This window comes from Sturnira hondurensis, unplaced genomic scaffold (genome assembly GCF_014824575.4).
Source record: "Sturnira hondurensis isolate 20B ecotype Veracruz unplaced genomic scaffold, ASM1482457v3 Scaffold0021354, whole genome shotgun sequence".
Classification (NCBI taxonomy): Eukaryota; Metazoa; Chordata; class Mammalia; order Chiroptera; family Phyllostomidae; genus Sturnira; species Sturnira hondurensis.
Genome location: NW_028093985.1, coordinates 6,087,170 through 6,111,727, shown reverse-complemented (window position 1 = coordinate 6,111,727; position 24,558 = coordinate 6,087,170). Strand labels below are relative to the sequence as shown.

The following is a 24,558-nucleotide window of genomic DNA, read 5'->3' as shown; positions in this document are numbered from 1 at the left end:
TGTCTTAATGATACAGGGGCATCATTTTAATTTTTTAGTTATTGTATTATGCTTCATACAGTGGTGTCCTTAATGTACATCAGTGTAGGTCACCTAATGTTGGAAAAACAAGTACAGACATTTTTAGTTTGTGGTCTACTTTTAAATTTTATATTTTCTTATTCATATTCTTTTCCCTTACTTTTAGGACGGTCTCTGCAGAGACCATGTCCAGCAGTGTGCCTTTCTGATTTGCGGATTCTTGCCTGCTATAAAATGAGGAAGCCAGCCACCATGCATTTTATTAGAATCTTGTCTGAGACTAAGTGGGCCCCATGTCAGGATCTAGTTGCAGAGACTTGGTGATGCCTGTTGTGGTCAAGGGCATTTGTTTTGATTTGTTTGACCATTTGGTCTTGTTTTATCTCCTGGTTCATGGCTGTTCAGGAGACACAGTTTCTCGGATACTGGACCTCTCTCTCCGCATTGTAGAAATTCCTCCATGTAACCTCCAGCCTCCCGTTAGGCACAGAAACCAGGCTGTTCCCCCACGTTCTCTTCTTCCCAAGCGCCTCCAGCCCCCATAGCCGGCACTGTCTTCCCCTGTGGGGATGTCTGGGGGCCACCACGTTTCTTCAAATCTCACTGTGCACCCCAGTCTAGAAGGGGGCCTGCCTCCCCACACTGTCGGGGGGACCCAGAGTCCACAGATTCAGTTTGATTTACTTCAGCTTTGGAGCGAATATCATCTGGGGACCCAAAGCAAATCTTTTTTTTCTGCCTTTGTTAACTATGCATTCAATGTTTAAATTCTTTTAACAAACTTCTTAATATTTAGGTGTATTGAGTTATTTTGGCCTTTGTCATTAAGTGTTACCCTGTTGTTCTTCAAAGAGGATTGCACTGATCGATGTTCTTGTGAGGTTTTTTTGTCTCTCCCACCATCATTGGCCCCCCCGGGCACCCAGGCACCCAGATATCCAGATACCTGGAGAGCCTGTACCATTGAGCAAACATCAGAGAGGGCCCTGGGGAAACAAAACTGCCTGTGTACTCAGTTTAGTTTATTGATTTTTCTGAAATGTTATCTTACTCTAAAGTGGAAATCCAATAAAATGTTTCTGCTTTAAGGGTAAATTCAAAACATTTAACTTGTATATTTGGAAACATAAAGGTAAATTAAAGTAGTTGTTGCTTGCTTGAATAGAATCTGTTAGCTTTCGCTAGTTTAATTCTCTGAAAAATCATTGAACTCAACCCCCTTCTTTCTCACCATACAAGTACTTAGTATGCGTGTTGTTTTGAATCCATAGTTCTCCTTTCTTCTGTCTCTTGAAGGTATTTTCACTTCTCTCCTGCCATCCTTTATCCTGACAGACTCTGAAGTGCCTCCGTGATACCTTTTCCATCTATCACTTCGTGATTGACATTCCTGACAACTAAACAGCTGTTTCGTAAAAATTATCTGGCCCCCTTAAAGGGGGTTGAGAGCTGGAAGGGGAGCCAGATTGTGACTCAACCATGATACTCCCTCAGGGTATTGAATAATTTTAGTTTGTCCTGAAATTCATAACTTGATTAGTAAAAAAAATTAGAAATTCTTTCAAGATCAAATTGCAGGGAAAACAAAGAGGGCTTTAATTGTAAAAAAGGACAAACATACATCTATGTTTGCTGGTCCTAAATACTCCAAACACAGGGTTTCTGTGGCACTTGTTATGGGTTCTAGAATGTCAGATCAAACCCAGCGTTGCCCCTGTCTCCCAACACTCTGGGAGTGTTAGTTAGCTCACAGCACCCGCTGTTTACCCGCCAACTTTCATTTCAGGATCTCCAAGATCAGGGTCTACCTACCTATGCTTCAGATGGGAGAAAAAAGCTCAGTTGTTTGCCTACTGATACAGAGTAAATTAGGACAGTTTTCCAGTTCCCAGTTTGATTTTTACTTCTAGAGACCAAATGTTTTCAGTTATTGGGCAGATTTTTGAGTCTTTTTATCCCTAATAAATGTTACAGGAAAGCGGAAACCCTGTTGGTATCTCACTATAACCAATGGCATTAGCCCCATTAAAATTAGAAAAATCTTTTACTACAACCTTCCGTAATCTTTCTCTTTTTAATCTCCATTCATTTCCCCCTTGCCCTGCATTCATCTTCCTTATCTTCAGCTCTTTTGGTGGCGACGTCAGTTACCGGGGCCTGGCTGCCAGCATCACTCCAGCAGAGCCCTAATGCCCACGAAGCAGGAACACTCCCCACGCCCGTGCCTCCGATTGGGATGTGAAGTCTGATTAGTGTCAGACTCGCGTTGGGGTCAGAGCATTTATCTGCCCCGAATGCTGCAAACCAATGAAAACCTCTTCAGATATTCAAATGAATGTCTGGATACAGGTTCTGTTTTTGACATGTAATTTGAATCACAGGCTCTGGCTTTTGAACGCATTCATTGATAAGTGATGTATTTTATTTGAACTCACGAAAACAGAGAGGAGTCGCCCTGGCTGTGTCCCAAGAATAACAACAAAACCCCTCACAATTCATTTCTTGACTCTCAAGAAATTACCTACAGAGAAGAGAATGTTACCAAGGAGGGCTCTATGCTTGGAATACTTACTCTATGAAGCACGCTGCTTTAGAGTGTGACTGCAATACCTACCTACATCTGGTATGTGTTTCATAAACACCCAGATAGGCTCCCGATTTGCTCCACACACTTGGACGCTGCTGCTGCTGCTGGTGATTATCACTAGTGAAAATGGCTAACATTTGTCGAACACTACTCCTGTGCCAGGCACTACACTGGAGCGAGTATGGTTTTTATCCGTTTTTCAAACACGGAAACTTAGAATAACCTTCCCAAATTCATAGCACTGACTTTATTTTATTTTTTTTTAAGATTTATTTATTTATTTATTTATCTTTAGAGGGGAAGGGAAAGAGAGAAGGAGAGAAACATCAATGTATGGTTGCCTCCCGTGAGTCCCCTGCTGGGAACTGGCCTGCAACCCAGGCATGTGCCCTGACTGGGAATCGAACCATGTGGTTTACAGGCCCGCACTCAATCCACTGAGCTACACCAGCCAGGGCTGTTTTTATTTTTTTAATCCTCACCCAAGGACATTTTTCATTGCTTTTAGAGAAGGGAGAGAAGAAGATAGAAAGGGGGAAGGAGAGAGAGTGAAACATCCATGTGAGAGAAACATTGATCCTTTGCCTTCTCCTATGCACTCCGACCGGGGACTGAACCCATAACTGGACTGGGAATTGAACCCTTGATCCTTTGGTTTGTAGGGCAGTGGTCCAACCTACTGAGCCATACTGGTTAGGGCCCAGACTCATAGCACTTAACTCCTATCCCTTGCATACATGTCAGCAAAATTAGAAATGTGGCAGTTGATATACTAGACAAAAATAATGAAAGTCATAAAACAGCTAGAAATTTTCTTTTTTATATATAGTCATTTAGCTTAAGATTTCCTTAAGTTCTAACAACAGAGTGTTCTTGAAGTATAGTTAATTTAACATATTTAATTAAGAAGAAGCCTCGACGCAGAATGTCCCGTCAACTAATGTATAATTGAACAAGGCCCCGAGCCTCCTGTCCCCGTGCTGGGCACCTGTCTCTCTGATGGCGGTTGGCTCTGTCCTGTCATTCTGGTGGCAGCTCCTCCAAGAAGCCCAGTTACCATCTACCATGAATGGGGAGATCTTGCCTCTTTCTCTGCCCATGCCATGAGGGAGGGAGCCCTGCCTGTCTTGTTTGCTGCCAGCTAGCATGGTCCCTGGTATACAGCAGGTGCTCCAGAAAGATTTGTTAGAGGGGTGAGTGAGGATTCTCTTCCAGGCCAGGACTGGTGCTTCCTCAAATGCTCTCGAACAACCCCTTTGACTTTGTTGCAACTGCCCAGGTGCCAGATTGGACAAACAATTCTGGTATTTGCTTAAATTCTCACAGGGTTCCAAGAGCTCCCCACTTGCCATTATCCTATAAAATAAGGAGCATCTGTGTGCAGACCATCTTCCTAAAAGCCAAGGTCATGAAGTGGCTGGATGAAAAGCTCAGTAAAAACTGTTCAGTAGTCAGTTAGTTTTTAGTGTCTTCAGTCTTTATTTGTAGAGACCTTTTCTCCACTCATTTATTTGTTCCTCTCAAATTTTTGAGCTCTCTCTTTGGCAGCCTGTGCTAGGTCCTGGTAATGCCTTGTTCTCGCCCTAGAGAGGCTGAGGTAGAGGGGAAGACGAACTCATGAACAACTGATTAATACACAGAGATAAGTGTGATAAGTGTATGTAAGGTAAGATACCAAGATAAGTGGGGTAGATGAGTGTGCAAGTAGAGTGCAGTGGAAGTACAGAGGAGAGAGAAGGACTGGGGGAGTAAGTGAGAAGTTCACCAAAGATGTGACATTTAACCTGGGACCCAAAATTTACATGTGGCAGGAAAGAAGGGGAAGAGCATATTAGGCAAAGGACCAAACATGTACAAGGACTGAATCCCCATGGACCTTCCATAACAACAGGGAGAAGTTAATTCTGTGTTAAGCACAGGGCACTTTTTATGAGGAAGGGCAGGAGTTGGTGCTATAAGAGTAGGTTGACCAAATGTGAAGGATTCTCTGTGTTGGGTAGAAGTTTGAACTTTTTCTTGCTTGGAAAGCAATCAGAGGTCTTTAAGCACAGGTGTGCCTCTGACAGCAACCTGCAGTAGTCTGTAAGTTACCTCTGGAGGCCAGGTGAGGGGAGTGTCATAGGCGCATGGCAGTGGTCTGGATTAGAAACCCATTGGGAAGGTATACTTAGCAGAAATGAATGCACATTAAATCAGAAATGGCTGAATGTAGAACAACAGGGAAAGAGAACATCAGGCTGTAAATTGAGTATCTGAGTATTCTCTCCAAGATCTTTTCATAGGAGAAGACTGAATTAACCTAACCCTTTACATGAACTGCTAAGACACATGTTAACTCTCCAGTTTACATTTTAGTCATTTAAAAAAATTAGTCTAAAAGAAGCAACTGTCATCAACAGGTTCCTTTTTTTGGACGAAGAGGCTTCTTGGCATTTGAAGTCATGTCTATTCGTCTGTCACACTCACATGGGTAGCCTCCCATTTGGAAGGAAGGCCAGGCCCTGGTACAGGGTTGCTGGAGTGTTTCTTGCTTTTCCGTGATCCCCAAGTCAGAATGAGGAGAATGCCTTGGGTAAGCCCTGGTTGAAAGATCCCTGGGGGCAATGGGATGGAGATGTATGTCGATGGTTCAGGGAAACCTGCCACAGCCAAGCCACAACATCACGTTGCCTGGGAGCAGTCTTGAAAACTAACGTCCTCACGGTTCCGTCTCCATTTTTATCAGCTGGATAGGGATGAGACTTCGTTGTCATATACTTAATGCTTTTGCCAGGTCTTTGGCTGACCGATGTTTTTCCATGACTTTTTGACAGTTATTTGTATTCAATAATGAATTACAAAGTGAGATTTACCATCTGTAAATGACAACATTTGTTTTATTTTGACATTTCTTTTCTGGACTGCAAAGATTTTATAATTAGCTTTTCCCTCTGCCAAAAACATTGCTGAAAAACCATTTCCCTGACAAAAAAAATGCTTCATAGTTTCCTTGTTGAAGTCATCTTACTTGGATTTGGAAGTTTTTTGCTAAGTCAGTCAGGAAATGAAACAAGAAAATTTTCTTTTGAAAATTAATTCTTAATAAGAACAAAAATTAACTTTTGCCCACAGAAAATTAAGAAGGAAATGAAAATAAAACATGTTTGAAATGATGGTGGCTCCATTATCTTTTAAAACTTTTATATTGAAGTAAAATTGGCATATAACAATATATAAACTGGTATATATTATATGAAACTGGTGCATAACATGATAGAAGTTTCATTGTGATTCGACATCTGTGTGCACTGCAGAGTAATCACCACCAAGGGCTAGTTACCATTTTATGCAACACACTTGACCCCTTTTAATTTGTGGCAGATTTAAGTGAGCGTTATAGGAAAACCCCTTCTCTACCTTTTTAAAAATGAGCTTATTTGATCCGTGCTGTTACTCTGGTCAGTTTTGTGTCCGGCTCCTTGAGACACTGGGGAGACGGTGCTGGAACTGATGCCCAGCAGCACCCTGCTGCTCAGACGCCTGAGTCTGCAGCGGATTCTGCTCCTTCCCTGGTGAGTGGCGGCCGTCAGCCCCGTACTGGCTGTGGAGATGCGACACCCCAGCTCCTTCCTGAAAAGTCGAATTGCCCTCTGCATGTAGCCACGTCTGCAGTTGGCTCTGTGATGGGGGGGTCCCACAGAAAAAGTTGCAGGTGTGTCAGTTACCAGCGCTTTCTCTCTGGAGTGCTGTCCGCAAAACGGGGAGGAAGCCGCATAACTGATGATAACTGATGATAGAATGGCTTATCATCGTTAATGGCAAAAGCATCACCCTGAGCTAATGGCAAAAACAGCCCTCCCCTAGTACTATGAGGAAACACCTTCTACAGCTCCTACAGTAGCAGCGGCGGCCAAATTCTCTTTACAGCCTGGAGTATTTTCCTTTCCAAGTCATACCTGAAGGGCTGCTCCTGGAATCAGATTCCAGACACAGCTACCCTTCCCCGTCATTTCCACTCTTATTTCCACCACCATCATCATCCCGCAGTTTCGTATTGAGCACTAACAAATATGCACAACTGCGAGAGACAGTTTATAATATCTCAGATATTTAAAATGGAGACGCCGGGTATCGTCTGCAAGCAGTGGGTCAGTATCGTTTAGAACAATCCAGGTGACAGAGCCAAATACAGTGCTGCCTCGGCCGTTCTTGTTCTCACAGGCAGAGGGTAGCGCTCCTTTCCAGTGTATTCTTGTGATTCAACATGAACAGCACCTTCTTTTAAACTCATATGGTGGCTATGGGTGACATACCCTGACAAGTATACATGGAGGAATTCCTCTTTCTAAAAACAGTGTGCCTTCTTTTGAAAATACAGGTGGGTGCACGTGAAGTAGAATGTGTATTTAATACAGGGGCTTGGGTGACTCCCTGGGCCTTGGGTTTTTGTCAAGAAGAGATGTGGGGTTTAAGGAGAGGTTCTTGAAAGTCCATGACAGCAAATAAAATTGATGTCACCCACCCGTGTGTTGAAAAATTGTCACTTTCCTCTAAACCGCCCCCCCCTTCACAAAGCAGAGAGGCACTGAGAGCTGGTGCGTTGAGGGCTTTAACCAGAGGCCTCCTTGGCAGCCTCCTTGACTTTCTTGCCCGCCAGCAACAAAGGCGCTTCTCCTCTAAAGGGAGTGTTCACCTTGCAAAGCCCTTCTGGTGCTGCATCATCGAAGAATGCACTCTGTGCCGAGGTCAGCTGTGCTCTTGGGTTCCCTGGGGGGTGGAGATCTCTGTGGCCCGTGGGTGTAAACCTGTACTCCCAATGTCAGGAGCACGACTCTCTGGGAGCAGAAGCTGCCTGGAGAGTCACCCAGACCGTGTTTGAATCCCAGATTTGCCACTTGCTGGCTTGTCCTTTTCTTTTTATGTTGTACTTTATTTACTTTTTTGTTGTTGTTCAGTTACAGTTGTCCCCATTTCCCCCATTACTCTCTCCTACCCTACTTACCCCCCACCTCCCACTGTCCTTTTCACGTCTCTTTTTCTTTTAAAGCAACACAATGGTTATAACATTAGACTATTGGGATTGTCATAAATATCAGCTACCATTCATTTAGTGCTTAGATTGTGCCAGGTACCGAACCAAGCAACAATCATAGATGTTGTCATTTAATTCTCACCATAATACATGAGGTAGCAGTTAATCTATTCATTTGTCTATTTTTAGAGAGGGGGAAAGGGAAAGAGAAAGAGAGGGACAGAAACATCAATGTGTGGTTGCCTCTCATATGCCACCCCACCGGGGACCTGGTCCACAACCTAGACACGTGCCCTGACTAGGAATTGAACCAGTGACCCTTTGGTTCACAGGCTGGTGCTCAGTCCACTGAGCCACACCAGCCATCGCTCAATTATTGTCTCCACATTAAAGATAAAGATACTGAAGCAGCCATTTGCCTTGCATCACACAGCTAGTGTGTCAGGCTTCCAGTCTATCAGATTCCAGATTCTGCGACAGATAATATGAAATTAAAGTGGTGCCTGGTGCATAGTAGGTGCTTACTTAACACATATTAGGTCTCTTTCCTTCCATGTGTATCTCCTGTGGCTTTGACAGATCTTAATTTCTGTGTTAGATTTTTATATGTGTAGGGTCCTGTAGAGCAGGTCTGTATTACTGCCCTCCTGTGGTTCATTTGGATAACAGTGGTTTTTAAAAATTGTTTAGTTATAAGTATAATTAATATATGTGCAAATAAGTGTCATTTAAAATATGTCTGTAAAGTCACCTAAGTGTGTGGCTACTTTTGAAAATAATATGATTCTACAGCCTCACTGCACAAGAAATATCACTTTTTACCTTCTCCAGTCCAACTTAATTTCTGACTCTGAGCCCTAAGCAGCTGGTAGGTTACTTAACTTCAGTCACTGTTGTAACTTCTCTGCTAGCTTCACCAGTGTCCTCCATTCCTTCAGTTTTCGTGGAAGGAAACCCTTCTCTTCCTTGGCACAGTGCACCATGAAGCTTTTGGTCTTGCCATCACCCTTTCGGGAAGGGAGGAATTTTTCTTACAATTATTTTTTCCATCTGACTGTTCTGTTTACAGAGACAGCCCACTGAAGAAATCTTCAACTTTTACACTTAAGAAAGCATTCAAATTATGAGGGAGTAGAATGTTAGTTCAATGACCAGTTTAAATGTCAGAAAATTTTTCCAGGAAGAAAATAAAAAGGTCCATTGTCCCCACCTGTCAGGAGCTTTAAGTCACTAAGCGAAACTCATTCAGAAGTTTCTTTCCATGCGCCAGAAGGTCCCAGCTTACCTGGATTCACATTCTTCTGTTCCACCACATTGTATACGTGCACTTGAAACCTCGTGCATCAGTTATTGGCACAGGGCTCCATCCCAAGCAGGTACCCATGGGGGACGGCTGTTTTTCAGGGGCTGTATCTATAGAGGACTGATTGGTCTCCTGTCAGATCTGGGTCATGCTGCAATCTGGTTATGTCTGTGTGGTGGAGGGTACTTTCGGGTGGGAACAGGGTAGTTGGTACAGGAGAGGATTAGGAGGAATTATTTTCTTTGGTCCTTAAGCACAATTTAATAAGAACATATATAGAAGTCTTTCATTCTTAAATATTGGCCTAATGCCACCACCTAATTGTATTTCAGATAACGGAGGGCAGACTTTGGCTGGGGGCAATAACTGGCCCCTTCGAGGAAGAAAGTGGAGCCTGTGGGAAGGAGGTGTCCGCGGCGTGGGCTTTGTGGCCAGCCCCTTGCTGAAACAGAAGGGCGTGAAGAACCGGGAGCTCATCCACATTTCCGACTGGCTGCCAACCCTGGTGAAGCTGGCCGGGGGAAGCACGAACGGCACCAAGCCTCTGGATGGCTTCGACGTGTGGAAAACCATCAGGTGCCTACCCATCTTCCTCTCTCCTCTCGGGACAGAGCTCTAAGGCTGCTTGCGCACCTGAGTGAGGATGGCAGCTTTTGCGTGAGAGTGGTGGTTCAGCTTATAAGTAAATGTTTTTTTTTTAAAGAAATGCTTTTAGGGACATTGTAGATTTTTTTCAGGTTTTTGAATCATAGATCTCTTTGAGTCTAGTCTAAAAGATGTGAACTTACAGGGGAAAAAAGGTACTTAAACATATGCACAAAAATTTAGATAGAATTTATTTTTATGATGTTAGACACTGATTACACTTTTTTCCCTTATGTGATTGTGTGTGTTACCTGTTAGTGAGTCGGCCCCAACTCCTGGCAACTCTATGAATGAAAGAGTCCACAATGCTTTGTCCTCAACAGCCTGATGCTTCTTTGATTGAATCAATCCAGCTTGTACTCAATCTTCCTCTTTTCCTGCTGCCTTGTGTTTTTTCACAAGCACCATTATCTTTTCCAGAGACCTCTGTCTTCTCATGATGGACCAGAGTAGAATAGCTTCTGTTTTGTCATTTTTGCCTCCAGCTTTGTTTCAGTTTTAATTTGCTCTAGGACCACTCGTCTGTCTTTCCGGTGGTCCAGGGAATCTGTAGAGCTCTCCCCCAAATTTCAAACGAATTGTTTTTTTCTATCAGCCTTCTTCACTGTCCAAATTGGGCCCTATTGCAGTACTTGGGAGTACACTGGTGCAGAGAATCTTAGCCTTGGTCTCTAATGACACGTCTTTGCTCTGGATGACCTTTCCTAATTCTCCCACTGCCTTTTTCGTCTCAGCCTTCTCTTGATTTCATAATCAGGAAGCTCGCTTTGCCAGATGAGGGTCCGCTTGAGTTGAGAACTAGTGGAATTCATCTGAATCATTTCCTCGGCCCTGAATTTACTGGATTTATCTTTGACAAAGTCCAAGTCATTGATGTTCATCCACATCACCAAATTTTGGATAATAAGTCCAAATGCCAGTCTTAAGATTATCTCGATCGGAAGTAACCTTTAAGAGTTTGGCAGGAGTCTGCTTCTGCCTGCAGAAAAATTGGGAAAAGGCTGGTCCCCGTAACTCCAGATTTGCCTAGTCTTTCTTTGGTATTAGAAGAACTGAACTCATAGTGACCGGCCCCTTACTTACTGGACAGGTGCCCTCCTTTCTGGAACAGCATACGTAACTGCAGGGCCTTACCGGGAATGTGGTGAAAACCATCATCCAAGTATGTTAAACCATGAAAAAGTACACATTCCTTTTCTACTTTAAAAAAAGTAAAATTTGCTGCCCAAACTGTAATCCAGCATTTCCAGACTTTCTTCTGGGAATCCAGCAAATTTCCCTTAGTAAGTGAAGAACTGCTCTCATTCTGCTCCCCTCTCTTGATAAAAAAGATCCTGGAAAATGACGTAGCCCCCGCCCTGTTGAAGCTGGTGCCCCTCACAGCACGCGGCAAGCCTCCGGTTAGTGTCGGTGGCAGCACACTTGGCACCCACGCCCGCGGAGACAGAAAGTGGTCAGTCACATTGGCATCTGGAGCTTCTTTTCCGAAGTAGCAAAAACAAGAGGACAGCCAAGTGCCAGAGACACTTGATCTGTGCCCCTGCAACTTTTTCCAGTCAGATATTTGCTCGGAAATACCATTTTCAAGAGGATGGCAGTTTTTGAAAATTTCAAGATGGTCTCATGAAATAGGAATGCCAGTAATGGAAGAAAAACAGTCGGCTGTGCTGAGAGCACCGGAAGTTTCACCGGCTGCCTGGTTATCAATTCCTCTTAGACCTGCTGTGAAATGTTAAAATGTCAGGAGAGTGTCGGCGCCTCTGGAGTGGGTGACATTGTTTGCAACAGAAGCTCCTTCAGTTGCTTCAGTTTCCTTCTGTTCCAAACCATTGACCACGTTTGTCATTACAGGGGACGTGACTTCCCCAAGCTCTTTCCAGTCTGAAATGAACCTTTTGTTTTTCAACTTGAGACGCAGCCTATAGGTTGTTTCAACACATTTCAAAGGATTCAGACTTTGTAATGCTTCTTTTTTTTTACTTATTTTCTCTTTAATTAAACTTATTGACAAAAGCAGAGCCCCTAATCATAATGGTAAGAAGGGCTTTTGTCCCCTCATCAATGGGAAACTGTTCTAGGTGATACAATGTGACCGTAGTGGCAATAAAATACTTTCTGATGATGTAGATACATTTAAAATCTAATGTTACATTGTAAAAACTTCTTCCTCCCATGGATTCAGCTTCAAGAAGAAAGGTAAAGGGAAAAGAAGTCACTTTTCAACCCACTTTCTCAGATACCGTGAAGCCCAGCAAAGCACAACGGTCAATAAAAGTCTGAACTAAAATGATACTTTATTCCAAATATTAACAAGACAACCAGACTGATTATTGGGAAATTATTATTGATACTGATTTTATTAATATTGTTGAATAATATTTCCTCTGTAGTGGAAATTTTGTGGCCCCACGTTGAGTCCTTACCAGCCCGGGACCTGTCTCGGTGCCAGGGCTGAGCCCCCTGACGGAGCAGCTCTCTCAGTGTGTTAGTGCCACGCTGTTATCATCGTTCATTGTGGTTGAAGCATGTATTTAAATTCTTGGTAGGAATACTCTCCACCTCTGCCCATTGTATTTCCTTTGTCAAGTTTTGCCGCAGATACATCTGATCAGTGCTCAGCTAAATACTCTTTAAGGAACCCTTTACAACTGTCTTTCTGTGCAGTTTTCTCTTCTCTGGCACTCTGTCCTGTAAACGTTAGCTCCCTTGGTCTCCCTGGACACTGGGCTCTGTCTCTTCCACTGAGGCTGTGCTTCAGTTCCCCTCCCTGTACAGGGCTCGGGCACTGTCTCAAGATAGGAATCGGGGACAGTGGTAAGACTCACTTCCTTTGTTTGCCGTCAGGGATCACTGTCCTTTGCCTGAGAGCCAGTGTTTCTGAAAACTGTTGTTTTATATGCTCTGTTTTTCTTTGGATTGTTTTAAGGAGGGGATAAGTCCAGTCTGCCTGTCTCCTTGGTAAGACCAGTCCAGTCTACCAAGACTGAGCGGTCTTGGCTGGAAGCAGAAGTACCCAAAGAAAATTTTATTGTGCATTTCCCTGGTCAGTATGTTCCTGCTTATTTTCTACTTTCAAGTGTTTCATAATTCAGCTTGGCATTATATTTCAGCATTCTGAATACATTATGTATTATATATATATATCTGTATGTTTAATTACCTTTAATATTACCAACACCCCTTTTATTACATATCTTTCTCACTCTTCAGTTCCTAACTTTAGTTAATCTTTTGATTGGTCAGTTAATATTTTAAAGTAATTTTTAGTAAAAGTACATAAGTGGTGAGTTCTGTTCATCTTTGCATATGAAAAAAAATTATTACCCCCAAACATAAACTTTTTGACAAAGAATTCTTGTCACATCTTTTCTTCTCAGCATTCTATAGATTTTGCTTCATTGTCTTTTGATAAGAAGTATTACAACAAAGTGTAACAACAGTTTTCCCTACAACCAAAAAGAAGAATTTTTTCTTTTTTTCTTTTCTTTTTATTTTATCTATATGAGAAGATGAATACTGTATGCCTTAAACGTATACAGTGATGCATGTCAATTATTTCTTAGTGAAACAAAAAGAATTTTAATCTTCTTTAAACCCTTAAAAAATCTGAGATTGCAGTCTTGCTTTCTGGCAAGGTAGAATTTACATCAAAATTATTGGTAAATATAATGGTAGGAATGGTGCAAATGGTGACTTCCTTTTTTTGACCCATATATTTAAAAGTATGTTGCTTAATTTCCAAATACTTCAGATTTTCTCTAATGATATTGATGATTTCTAGTTTAATTCAGTTTTGGTCAGGGAACATACTTCTTATTTCAATTGTTTTAAATTTGAGATTTGGTGTCTTTCTTGGTGTCTGCCATGTGGACTTGAAAAGAATGTGTATTCTGTTCTTGCTAGGTACTGTGTTAGACTTTTCTTTATGATCCAGTCAGAAAATACTTTCTTTTAGTAGATGAGTTTATGTCTATTGCCCTGGCTGGTACTGTTATTCTTAGCTTTGTCATATTGTTTTGTGTTATATTTACTTTTATCTTTGACCTTTCATTTGTTAGTTCTTTTAATATTTAGAATGACTTATATTTCACCATTATACTAATGTCTTTATATAATTCTCTAAGTCTTTTTCTTTAATTTTAAAGACATAAGTTCTCCATTTGGTTTGTTAGTTTTAAATGGCATCTTTGACTATAGGAGCGTCAAGTTTATCCTTTATTCAACTTTATCCTTTCTCTCGCCCTTGTCTGCCAGTTTTAGTTGTATTATTTCTACTTTGGCAGGCCACATAAAATGTTCTTCTCTCCTTATCCAGAATTTTGTTTTAGTCTCAGGTCTACAGTGTGTTACATGCTAACCATTTGCTCATTTCTAAAGTATTCTCAATGATCTCTTAGTTGGAGGAATTCATTCTTTAATAGATTTCTCAGGATTCTTAGAATTGTTGCATGCCTATTCAAATGTTTTATACAACCTTGAGAATTAAAAATCAGTTCAACTGACACAGAGTCTTTGCCCCATACCATCTTTCCTTGACCTTCTTGAACATGCCGTCCCACTCTCACTGGCTGTGTATGCTGCTATTGGCAAGTTCAATGTCAATCTCATGTTCTTTTGTAAATGGCTTGGTCCTTTAGTCTGGAGGCCTAAAAGATTTTTATTATCACTATTATTATTTAAAGTCTAAGATTTTACTAGATACGCCTTAAAGGTAACCCTACTGGGTCAATATTCACAGATACACAGTGCATTCCTTTTATCTGTACATCGAGGTCTTTTATTTCAGAAATTTTTGAATTATAGTTTTAAATGTTATGTTCCATTGTTTTGTGTTTCTTCTTTAGGGACTTCAGTTACAGCTATTATTGAATCTAATTTACATGTCTTTTGTTTCTACCAGTTTCTCTGTGATTCTTTTTACTTTTTAACTTTCATTTTGAATTATCCTCTTTCTTTTCCTCTTTATTATCTATCCTCCTTCATGTACTTTCAGTTGGATAAAATACCCCTTCACTTCTGAGATTTTGCATTTTCTTTCAGTTTCTTCCTTTAGTTCAGTGTCTGATTTCTAAATTTTTGATTCATGGTATTTTTTATATCAGCATTTCTGATTTAATTATATTAAATCATGTTGAAATATCATGTTACAGTTTCTTCTGCTTTTGTCCCCATAGTAGGGGGAGTGTTCTGAGTTGCTAAATGTTTTAAATTCTCACTCACTTCTTTTCTAACTCTTAATAGTAACATTGCCTAGAGGCCGGCTTCTTCCATTTTGTGATTATGTTTACATATGTTAGCTTTTCCTGGACCCACAATAGCAGGTGATCTGGAGAGTGGAAGCTGGACAGTTCATTTCATTTCCTAGTTCAAGAGCACCTTTTGTTGCTATGGTGAAGTGCAGTTCCTTTAACAAGTGCTGCCGCTTTCCGTCTCGTCCGTCTTGTAATTCTCTGATACTGTGTTGTCTCAGGAGGACCATGGCCTGTGCCTCTTCCTCCTTCCCCTTCACCATCCACCTTCCAAAAGACACTTGTTAGTCAGCTGTCCCTCTCAGAATTGGTGCCCACCCAAGACGGCCACACTGACCCTGCACTTTTCAAGCTACTTCCCTTTGACTCCCCAGTAGCCAGTTGTCTGATCTACCAAGTGTCAGCCCGCATCATCCTTGGGGTTCTTTTACCAGACATGGTCTGGGCCTCTGGCCCTCGGGTACTCCTTGCTCTCTCCTGCACTGTCCCAGCCTGGCCCCACTAGGGTGGGCACCAGCACTGCCCTTTCAGGTCTCGGATGGTCATTTCCCCACATCCACCCCGGGTTTAAATATATCCTGTCTCCTGATTATGTTGTAGGCTTGGCTGTTGGGTGCTTTTACTGTCTTTCCTTTTTAATATGGTCTTCCCCCCTCCCCCCAGAGGAATGGGTGGAGAGATTCAAATTTAGATGGCCACCAGCATTCTATAGAAACCCGAAACTCACTTGTTCTTGGGCTCTTGCTCTAGTTTAAGAAAAATAGCACTAGAAACTGTAGATGAAGCATTATAAGTATGATTAATGAAATAAAGATGCTAGGGAATTCCAACTGTTAGAGATGGGGAGAGACCCAAGTCAATAGGCTGTCTTCCCTGCCTCAGTTCTTGTCTCACTCACAAGACATGAATTCAAGCAGGAGATGAACACGTAGAGTGGCAACGAGACAGCAAGTTTCTTTGTGAAACACAGGAGCACAAAGCTGCAAGCAGGCCCCCAGCTAGTCTAAATTGCCCATGTATAGAGGAAATGAAGTTGTTAGTAAGTTTGTTCTGTATACTTGAGCTGAGGCTACAAGTGAGTACCTAGCTAATCGAAGTGTGCGACCATTGGGGTTCATGGGTTATATGCCTTAGTCAGCTTCTAGGTTCCCCCTTCTAAATCTTGGGAATACGTACTGCTATAGAGGCTTTCTTTCTCCATTAGTGTAGACTCCGTCTAAGTGAAATTGTTACAGAGGCCCCCTTTCCCAGCATAGACCCCCCTCTTCCTTCTGTGTAATCCCCGCTTGTGATGTTCAGAACACCCAGCAGTCTGAGTAAGGTTGCCACAGAAGCCCCTTTCCTCGGTACAGGCTCAGGGACTCTCCCTCCTCCTATAGGCACCTGTTTTGCTTGCAGTGCTCAGGACACCCTGCATTCTTGTCACACTGGGCTCAGGACAGCTGAGTTCATTGGTGAGACATGTCTTCCTTTTGTGTCTAGCCTCCTGTATTAAGTTGGGGGATTTTTTTGGATTATAATGGTGAGGGCCCTTCCTTTATTTCTTCCCTGGCCACTCTTTCCTAGCTGCTACCTAACACAAGCAGCAGCTCTGCCTTCAAAGACTGCCAGGGGACTATATATGTTTTTAAGTTCAAGTGTTTAAAGAATGATGTGGGTTTGTTGTTTGTTTTTGTTTTTGATTCCCTACTTTACCCTTTTGACCAAAAAAAGCCTCTCCCCTATGCTCCTAGGATGTAGTGCTCTGCAGGCTGTTTTAGATTTTTTTTTTTTTTGTCATTAAATGCTGCATTTGAGGATGCTATAGGTGATACTTGTTTCTTCTGTTCACTCCCATGTAGCCTGGTTTTTGCTGCCTGGATGGGCACAGGGAAGGATGCTGCTGGGGCCGAGGGAGGAAGGGCATGAGGGCCTAGCTTTGAAGGTAGCCAATGGGAAGTCATTGCCTGTTTTCTGTGGTGCTGCCCCCGAGTCATCCAGCTAACGGCAGACGAAATGAATCCATCTTTTCCTCTGTACTTTGGGATCAGGTTCTGACCCTTAGGTAGAATCCGAGAATGTGTTGTTGATCTCTTTAGCATTGGCATGAGTCGAAGTCCCCTCAGGACTTCAGCGTCTGGTCTTCTCTTTATTTTCCAATACTCTTGCCAGTTTTCATCACTTTGTAATTCTTCATGAGTTTTATAATGGAAATTGGAATGAAGGCATATTAGGCCCTGCTGGTTTACCTAGAGACTAACCCAGAAGTTGTACCCAATTATTTTACAGTAATGAATAGGGAAAGATTATATTAAGGGCATGATTCTGTTATCTTTTATATTACTTATTTCTTAAGTAGCCTACTTAAGAAATTTAATAATATTCTGTAATAAAAATGCACATGAAAAAATTCTCTCCTCATATATCAAATGAATTTCTTCTTCAAGGATAGTCAAAACTTGATAATTTCCATCCCTAACTCTTTATTTGTGGTGATGTTTGCATGTTTAAATGGCTTTTCAAGGCACGTGGGATTTGTACAAACTCAGTATCACCCACACCCACGTAACAAAGAATGTAAGTACCGTAAGGGACTTATTTCACTAGTATAATAGTTAAGAATGTGAACTTTGTGGTTAAATATAGTTCAGATCCCATCTTACCCATTTATTTTTTATGATCTTGGGAAGGTTACTTCCCATCTGTGAGCATCAGTTTCCTCGTGTGGAAAATGGGCTAGCAGTGGTACCTGCTGGGTTGGCCCTCCATGAGGATTTAGGGGGGAAACTATGTATAAAACAAACGCTTAGCTTGAATGAAGGTGATGACAATGATGAAGACGCTTACTAAGGGTTAACAGGTTTCTAAAAATTTGATACTGCCTTACAGGGTGTGTCCTTTTAGGGCAGATGGTCAGCAACCAGTGGTCAAAGAAATAGGGAATGTAACAGCATTTCATTTATTTATGGGAAATGTTTTACTGCCCCACCCTTTGGCTAGTTGGAAAATGAAAGTCAAAAACTGGAAACTCTATTTATAAATGGACAGTGCTGTGATGTCAGTGTCTGAAACTGTAGACTTTTAGAAAATATTTATAGCATATTGGAAACTAGTCCCTGATCAGTTTCTCCTTGGTCTGTTGTTTTTCATTAATCCAGAAAATATGAAATTTGAGGTAAATTAAAATGGAGTACTGAAATGTATCGGTCTTTAGGACAAGAGGGTGGAGGAAAAGAACTCTTAATAGAGGCATTTGAATAGCGGTACTTGTTAATTGGGCCTTAATAATAAGCTACATGGGTGAAGGTACCAGACATTCAAGGAGATGCTGAGGCCGTGTCTGCATTTCACGAAGGAGACCGTCCAGCACCTGGCTCGGGAGCGGGGACCTGGCTCGGGAGCGGGGACCTGCCTGAGTTGCAGACACAGTTCTGTCACCCGCTTAACCACATGATCTCATGACTCATTAAGTGCAGTGTGCCAAGGCTGTGTCTCTATCATGGTGTCAAGAATTCAGTGAGATAATACATATAAAGCATTGAAAATGGCACATGGTCTATCATAAATGCTAGCCACTGTTATTCTGACTAGCCTAGCCCAACCCCCCACAGTAACTCCAGTGTGATTGTAATGGACATGCATGACACATGCCCGTTTCTCTGGTGCAGAGGTCGGTGTCTGTCATTAAGTGGTCATTGTGAACTCACTGCCTTAGCCAGCCATGGGTGCTGGGCCCGAGGTAAGCACTATGTAGCAGAGATCTTTGAAAAGTCCCATAGATGGCCGCCTTATAGGAGCTGATTAGAGAGCTCTCCTTAGTTTCTGCCCACCTGGAGCACAAACAGTTGCGCCATAACAAAAACACCCCTTACCTTGGTTCACCTAAAAACAAGGAACTTGTGTGATTATTGAAAAATCACTTACTGTAAACATCATCATTTTTCAGAGATTTACCTTTCACAATGGAATCAATAGCCTAGTGAAGATAGCGTTGCTTATACAACTAAACTGGGCCTTGTGCCGAAACTGAAAAATAAGGGAAATTCCTAGATAACAGATTGCAATATGTCTTTTTTATATGTAGCTCATACTGAATAGACAGTGTGTGACCTAGGTATATATGACACTGATACTTTTCGAAAAAGAGACTCTCACATGTATCATAACATGTCTTAGAAATTTAAAGTTATAGCTACATCAGTGTATTTCATAAGGAGAACTCTTGCCTGCAAGAAGAATGGATAGGGACGTTAATGTCTGTTGTACCTACGTATTATGCTTGTATCTGCATCTCAGGTTATAATCCTGTGTAATTTTTTTCATGTCTGCAGAGTCAGAATCTGCATTTTGCAATGAACATTGTTGTTTTTAAGTGAGCAGCTTACTCAGCACTTAAGATACCCCAGATCGTGCTAAGTGCTTTACATGTGTTGCCTCATTTAATCCTCATAGCAACCCTGTAAACTCTGTAGTTTGATCTACATTGTGCTAGTGAGAACAACAAGGCTCAAGTTTGTATGGCCAGTAATTTGTGGAGTTGAGAAGCAAACTCTGAAAGGCTATGCTGTTTGTGCTGTTCTGCATTTGAGAAAGTGAGGCCTTCAGAATCAGCCAGAAGTAAGACCAGAAGCTGTTGAACCAATCGACATTGTCTACTTTTTAGTACTTTGGTTGTATGGAAATGAGACTTTGGAATAATGTACAAAAGAATAATGAAATACCACAATATTTGTAGTATTATATATAATACATATGGCAACATATAGAAGAGAGAAGCTAACAAATGTTGTAATATAGCAATAATCAATCCCTTAAACATTTTATGAATTTGATGAGGCTGCAACTTATTCTGTAAGATTGTGGTGATTACACAGTTGATATGCTAAAAACTGTGTTGTAAATGTACAAAACTAAAAATTTTTTAAATCCAACCCACTTTGGTACACATACCTTTGAGGAGGAAATGGTATCAAATGCTAAAACTTTTGTCCTGTAAGTGATGCTGTCAGGAAAGCAAAGAGACAACCCATAGAATTAAAAAATATATTAGCAAATTGTGCGTCTAATAAGGGACTTGCATCCGGAAGAAAAGCAAAATGATGATAGTAGTAGAAGTTTTTTTGTTTTGTTTTTAAGTAATTTAATTTTTTCTTAACATTTCCTTACATGGCAAATACAATGTGGCCAATCACAATCAAGATTTTTTTTAAATTTTATGGTCCTTAGAATCCCAAACCACTGCTGTAGACAGCTAGCTGTGAGTTTGGTGTATGCGTATATCGAGCCACCTGAAAACTTAGCCTCTTGGTTATAGCAGAAACCTGAACAGGTCATTCAGGCATGTATAAATCCCAGGGTTTTTTGTTTGTTTGTTTGTTTTTAAGGATTTTATGTATTTATTTTTAGAGCGAGGGGAATGGAGAGAGAGAGAGGGAGAGAAACATCAATGTTTGGTTGCCACTCACGTGTCCCCTACTGGGGACCTGGCCTACAACCCAGGCATGTGCCCTGACTGAAAATTGAGCCAGTGACCCTTTGGTTCTCAGGCCAGCACTCAATCCACTGAGCCACACCAGACGCAGCTAAACCCCAGAGTTTTAACAGTTCTTGGCCACCTTCTGTTGGATTATCGAGTTGTCCACTGATCTCTCCCAGTGATTGAGACTGTGTCTAACGCCTTCCGTAAGGCCGGGTATACAGTAACCAAATGACCCGGGTATTTCATGCATACACCACATATGTCTGATGGTGACTCTGCCCCCAGTTTTTTAAGAGCACTATTTTGAGTCACACAAACCCTTATTTGGCCAATAACTTACTCTGTGCCTTCCTCATCTGTAATATGAGGGTATTGGGCTAAGTGACCAAGTTTTTTTCAGCTCTCTTATAGGTTGTGATTGTATTTGTGTAAATCCTTTTTTTAAATGTTAAAGAGGTACATATATTTCACATGTATTTGTGTTCAATGAATTCCATGCATGTTGCCAGATACAGAAGACAGTGGTTTTTCTCACAGAGGCTTATATTCAAAGGCATGTTGCATCTGCAATACTGAGGCTGCCAGCTTGGCCGATGCTCGTTCTTCATTTCACTGTGAGGATTCAGTACGCAGTCTATGCAGGGTGACTTGAGTTCTCACTTCACTGGCGTTCGAATACAGCCCCATTGTCTATTGCAAAAGGTCACATTTAAAAATGTGCTTGACTTTGAAGCTCTCATGTAAATGTCCAGTCATTGTTATATTACAGATAAACGATGACTGCGGGACAATAGATGCACCAACCAAAGAGTTTGGGGATCTCTGAATTCATGACAAAGTTGTTAACTGCCAAGTTTGTTGTTTCCTACAAGTATAAGAGGAGGAAGTATTAAAATCACCCATACTCATTTGAGAGAGGAAATTAATGTTGCCTAAAAAACTCTTTTCTAGTGAAGGAAGCCCATCCCCCAGAACGGAGCTGCTGCACAACATCGACCCCGACTTCGTGGACATTTCTCCGTGTGAGTACCCAGTGCACTGCTGCTAAGCTAGGTCTGTGTGGTCAGTTTTATTAGCGTGTGTGTCTCCGGCCTTGCTTTCTCGTTTCCACTGAGTTTTCTATAAAGGTAAATAAACACTGGCACCCGTTGTCCCAGACTCATTGTGGCTTTGGTGCTGCAGAGGCTGAATTCTCTTCTCAGCTCTGCAGCTTACTAACTGTATGACCTGTAAGCCTTTTCCCTCTCCATGCCTCAGCTCTCCCGTCTGAGAAAGGAAAACCCATCGACCTCAGAGGCTCCTTCTCACTGTGAATGTCATGTTGTTGCTACCCTGTTCTTACCTGGGAGTTCCAGGCTTCTTCCAGAAAACCCAGGGTCAAATAAGCCATCATATCATCTGAGCAAGTCGGCCAGGTGCTGCCAAGCACCTGCTGCATCTCACAGGCACGGCTTACTGAGCAATTGTGGAAGTATTTCAGCATGATTCTGTCTACTGCCTAAATTAACCCACAGGTCACTCTTTTAATTCTTCAGGGAAAGAGGCCATTGAACGCTGTCAGCTCCCAACAGGTTATGGTAGCCCTCTATAGTAGCATCTCAGGGCCTTCGGGTTGAGCCTGGAAAGCATGACCTATTACGCCCTCTGCCCTGGTTCCATCCTAATGCCCCATCCCAACACTGTCTTCAGAAAATAGTGCTCTTACATTACCTTCCTTCACTTGGGTGCTCACATGCCCTCCCTTCTAATCATAGTGCTGCCCCTTTGTCCAATCTCCTTGCTTCTTTGTCCTCTCCAGTCTGTGCTAAAACCCACTGCGAGGTTTCCTCACTTAGAGAATGACCCCTCAGTAATTCTCAATGTCTCACCTGGCAGTCGCTGCCAAGCTCACCTCGCAGGCGCTCTCCAGGCTCCTTGCCATCTTCTCGCCCCGCTAGACACTTGCCATTTCCAAGCACACAGATCGTCATGCTTATGTTTAATTATGCGTTTCCCTTTGCCTGCAACACCTTTCCCTGCCTCTCCACAATTTTTCCTCATCACTGAAAACCCTGTCCAAATGTCTCATCTCATCCCTATGAATGTTTTCCAGAAGCCCCGGAGGAAGCAGTCATTGCTTCCTCTGTGCACCCACCTGGGCGTCTCTGCACGGCCTTCATCAGATTCCCCAGCGTGTGCCTTCATGTCCCCCTAAGCTGAGGCCTCCTGGAAGTCAGGATCTATGTCTTATTTATCTCTCATCCTCATAAGTTAACACAAAGGCCCGCACTTAGTAGGCGCTCAGTGACAATTGCTTGATGATTGAGTGGCGGAGAGTGGGGATGGAATAAAGACCAAAGTGGAAGCATTAGACTTAGAAAGGAAAAGGCCTCGAGACAGGTAGGAATAGCTACATTACGGAGAAATTTTTGTTTCTATTGGAGCTTACTAGTGCGAGTGAGAGAGGCAAAGGAGCTGGTATGTCCAGTATGGCAGCCACTAGCCACATTTGGCAATTGAACACTTGAAATGTGGCTAATCATGGATTGAAATAGCTGTAAATATAAAATACACACCAGATTTTGAAGGCTTAGTGTGGAAAAGTAAAATATTTCATAATACATATTTACAACTTGCTGAAATGGCATACTTTGGATACGTTGAGTTCAATGTATTAATGTGAATTTTACCCATTTCTTTTTCCTTTGTAATGTGACTAATAGACGAATTTTAAGTGCTCGTGTGTTTCTAATAACCCTTGTAGAAGGATTATTCTAGAAGGTGGTAGGAAAACGATTTGGTCGACTGCATGAGAGAGTCACAGCCCGTGGTGGTCACTGTGAGGCCACAGTGTCCGCGGTTGTTAGATTCTCCCCTGCCCCAGTGTGTCTGAGGGCTACTGCACGTCCCACTCTGTGACTGTGTCCCCAGAGCAGAGATTCTCCACCAAGGGCCGGCGTATGAGAATCTCTCAGGGTGCCCAGAGGGAAACAGGGGAAGGTGGGAGTTAATTTGAAAATTTCTGAGTAATTTAATGCACTGCATATACCCAGCGTAAGATCCAGCATTGTGCTGAATGTGCTGCCCACATTGTAATGACTGTAAACTGTTCTTACCCGTAAAATCCCATCTATAAATGAAAAGCTTTAAGCCCCCTTCACTCACTAAAGTATGTTTTGTCTTGGCACCAAACGGGAGCTTTTGAGCTCTTTTCCTGTGTCACCTGGCCACAGCACCACTCGCTGTTATCTTCACTAGCTCGTGTGAAGTTCACGAAGACATGGAAGTCAATACAGAGTCGGCTCAGCTTTGCCGCCCAGCCACCCATACACTGCGAAGTCTTAAGCAAGTTCCTTCACTTGGCTTGAGATTTCACTTCATCCCACACATGAAATGATGGATGAAGATCCTTTACTGCCATCACAAATTCATGGAGGGTATCTTGCCTTCTGCCCTTCTCCCCCCACTCCTTGAAGTCCACTCCAGGCCTTCTCTGCCAGCTTGGGACTCTTGCTCTGACTTCTGTTTGTAGTAAGGGACAATGTCAGTTCCTGACGTTGACATAGAACTACGCTCACTGTTTATCCGTAAAAGCAGGGCAGCATTCTGTGCTGTCCGTGCCTGCAGGCCACTGAGTGCCACCTCTTAGTCGTACATGGGCAGCACTGTGAGCCTCTCCTCCCAGTTTTCATATTCATTTCAATCCACTGTGCAGCAGTTGGAGAAATGAGTTATTTAGGCGGGGCATGGGGGCTGCTCCTTTATTGGATGATGGTACAAGCCCATTTTCTTTTCTATGCAATTAATTTGTAGGGAAAAGTCTGCAAATCCTATTTATAGAATCTGTTTTTAAACATGTTCTAGAGACTTCTGTGGAACGAAATTAGAAAGCAGCCAGTCTAGAGTGTAAATTAAGGATTGACAATTGAGGCACTGTTATCACAGAAACACTTCTTTGCCTTCTAACTCCAGCACTTCCCAGATTAGGTGTGCTTACCTACAGCAGACCAGAGTAGTGCTCCACCTACACTTTGCCAAAAGCCACTTCATCCATTTCCTCATCTGTGAAGATTGATTAAATATGTCTACATTTCCATCCAGCTTCAACATTCGGAGGAACGCTATATAAGTAGGACCTTAAATGAGCAAAGCTGCTTCCTCAGCTCCTCTCCTTCTCGCCCTGCTGGTAAGGGTGCCCTTGCTAATAAGCAGTGAGGCAGCCAAAGGCATGGTCGTAATCGGTGAATATGAGTGAAAACACTGAAAAGCACTAGAAACACTGAAAGCACTAGTGGTTTGAAATAC

General features: G+C 42.3%; 1 protein-coding gene across 2 annotated transcripts in view; it reads left to right on the top strand.

Annotated features, from left to right (window-relative positions):
- Window positions 1-24,558, top strand: part of ARSB (arylsulfatase B) — a 140,558-nt gene that overhangs the window by 64,046 nt on the left and 51,954 nt on the right. Inside the window, exons 5-7 of one of the 2 annotated variants that reach the window (XM_037032430.1) lie at window positions 9,255-9,498; window positions 21,226-21,296; window positions 23,503-24,124. In XM_037032430.1, coding sequence (XP_036888325.1) covers window positions 9,255-9,498; window positions 21,226-21,296; window positions 23,503-23,621 — 434 coding nt within the window. In that variant the 3' untranslated portion in view covers window positions 23,622-24,124. Of the gene's footprint in view, window positions 1-9,254; window positions 9,499-21,225; window positions 21,297-23,502; window positions 24,125-24,558 lie in introns of those variants that run through there. The other variant, XM_037032429.1, reaches the window with a different exon arrangement.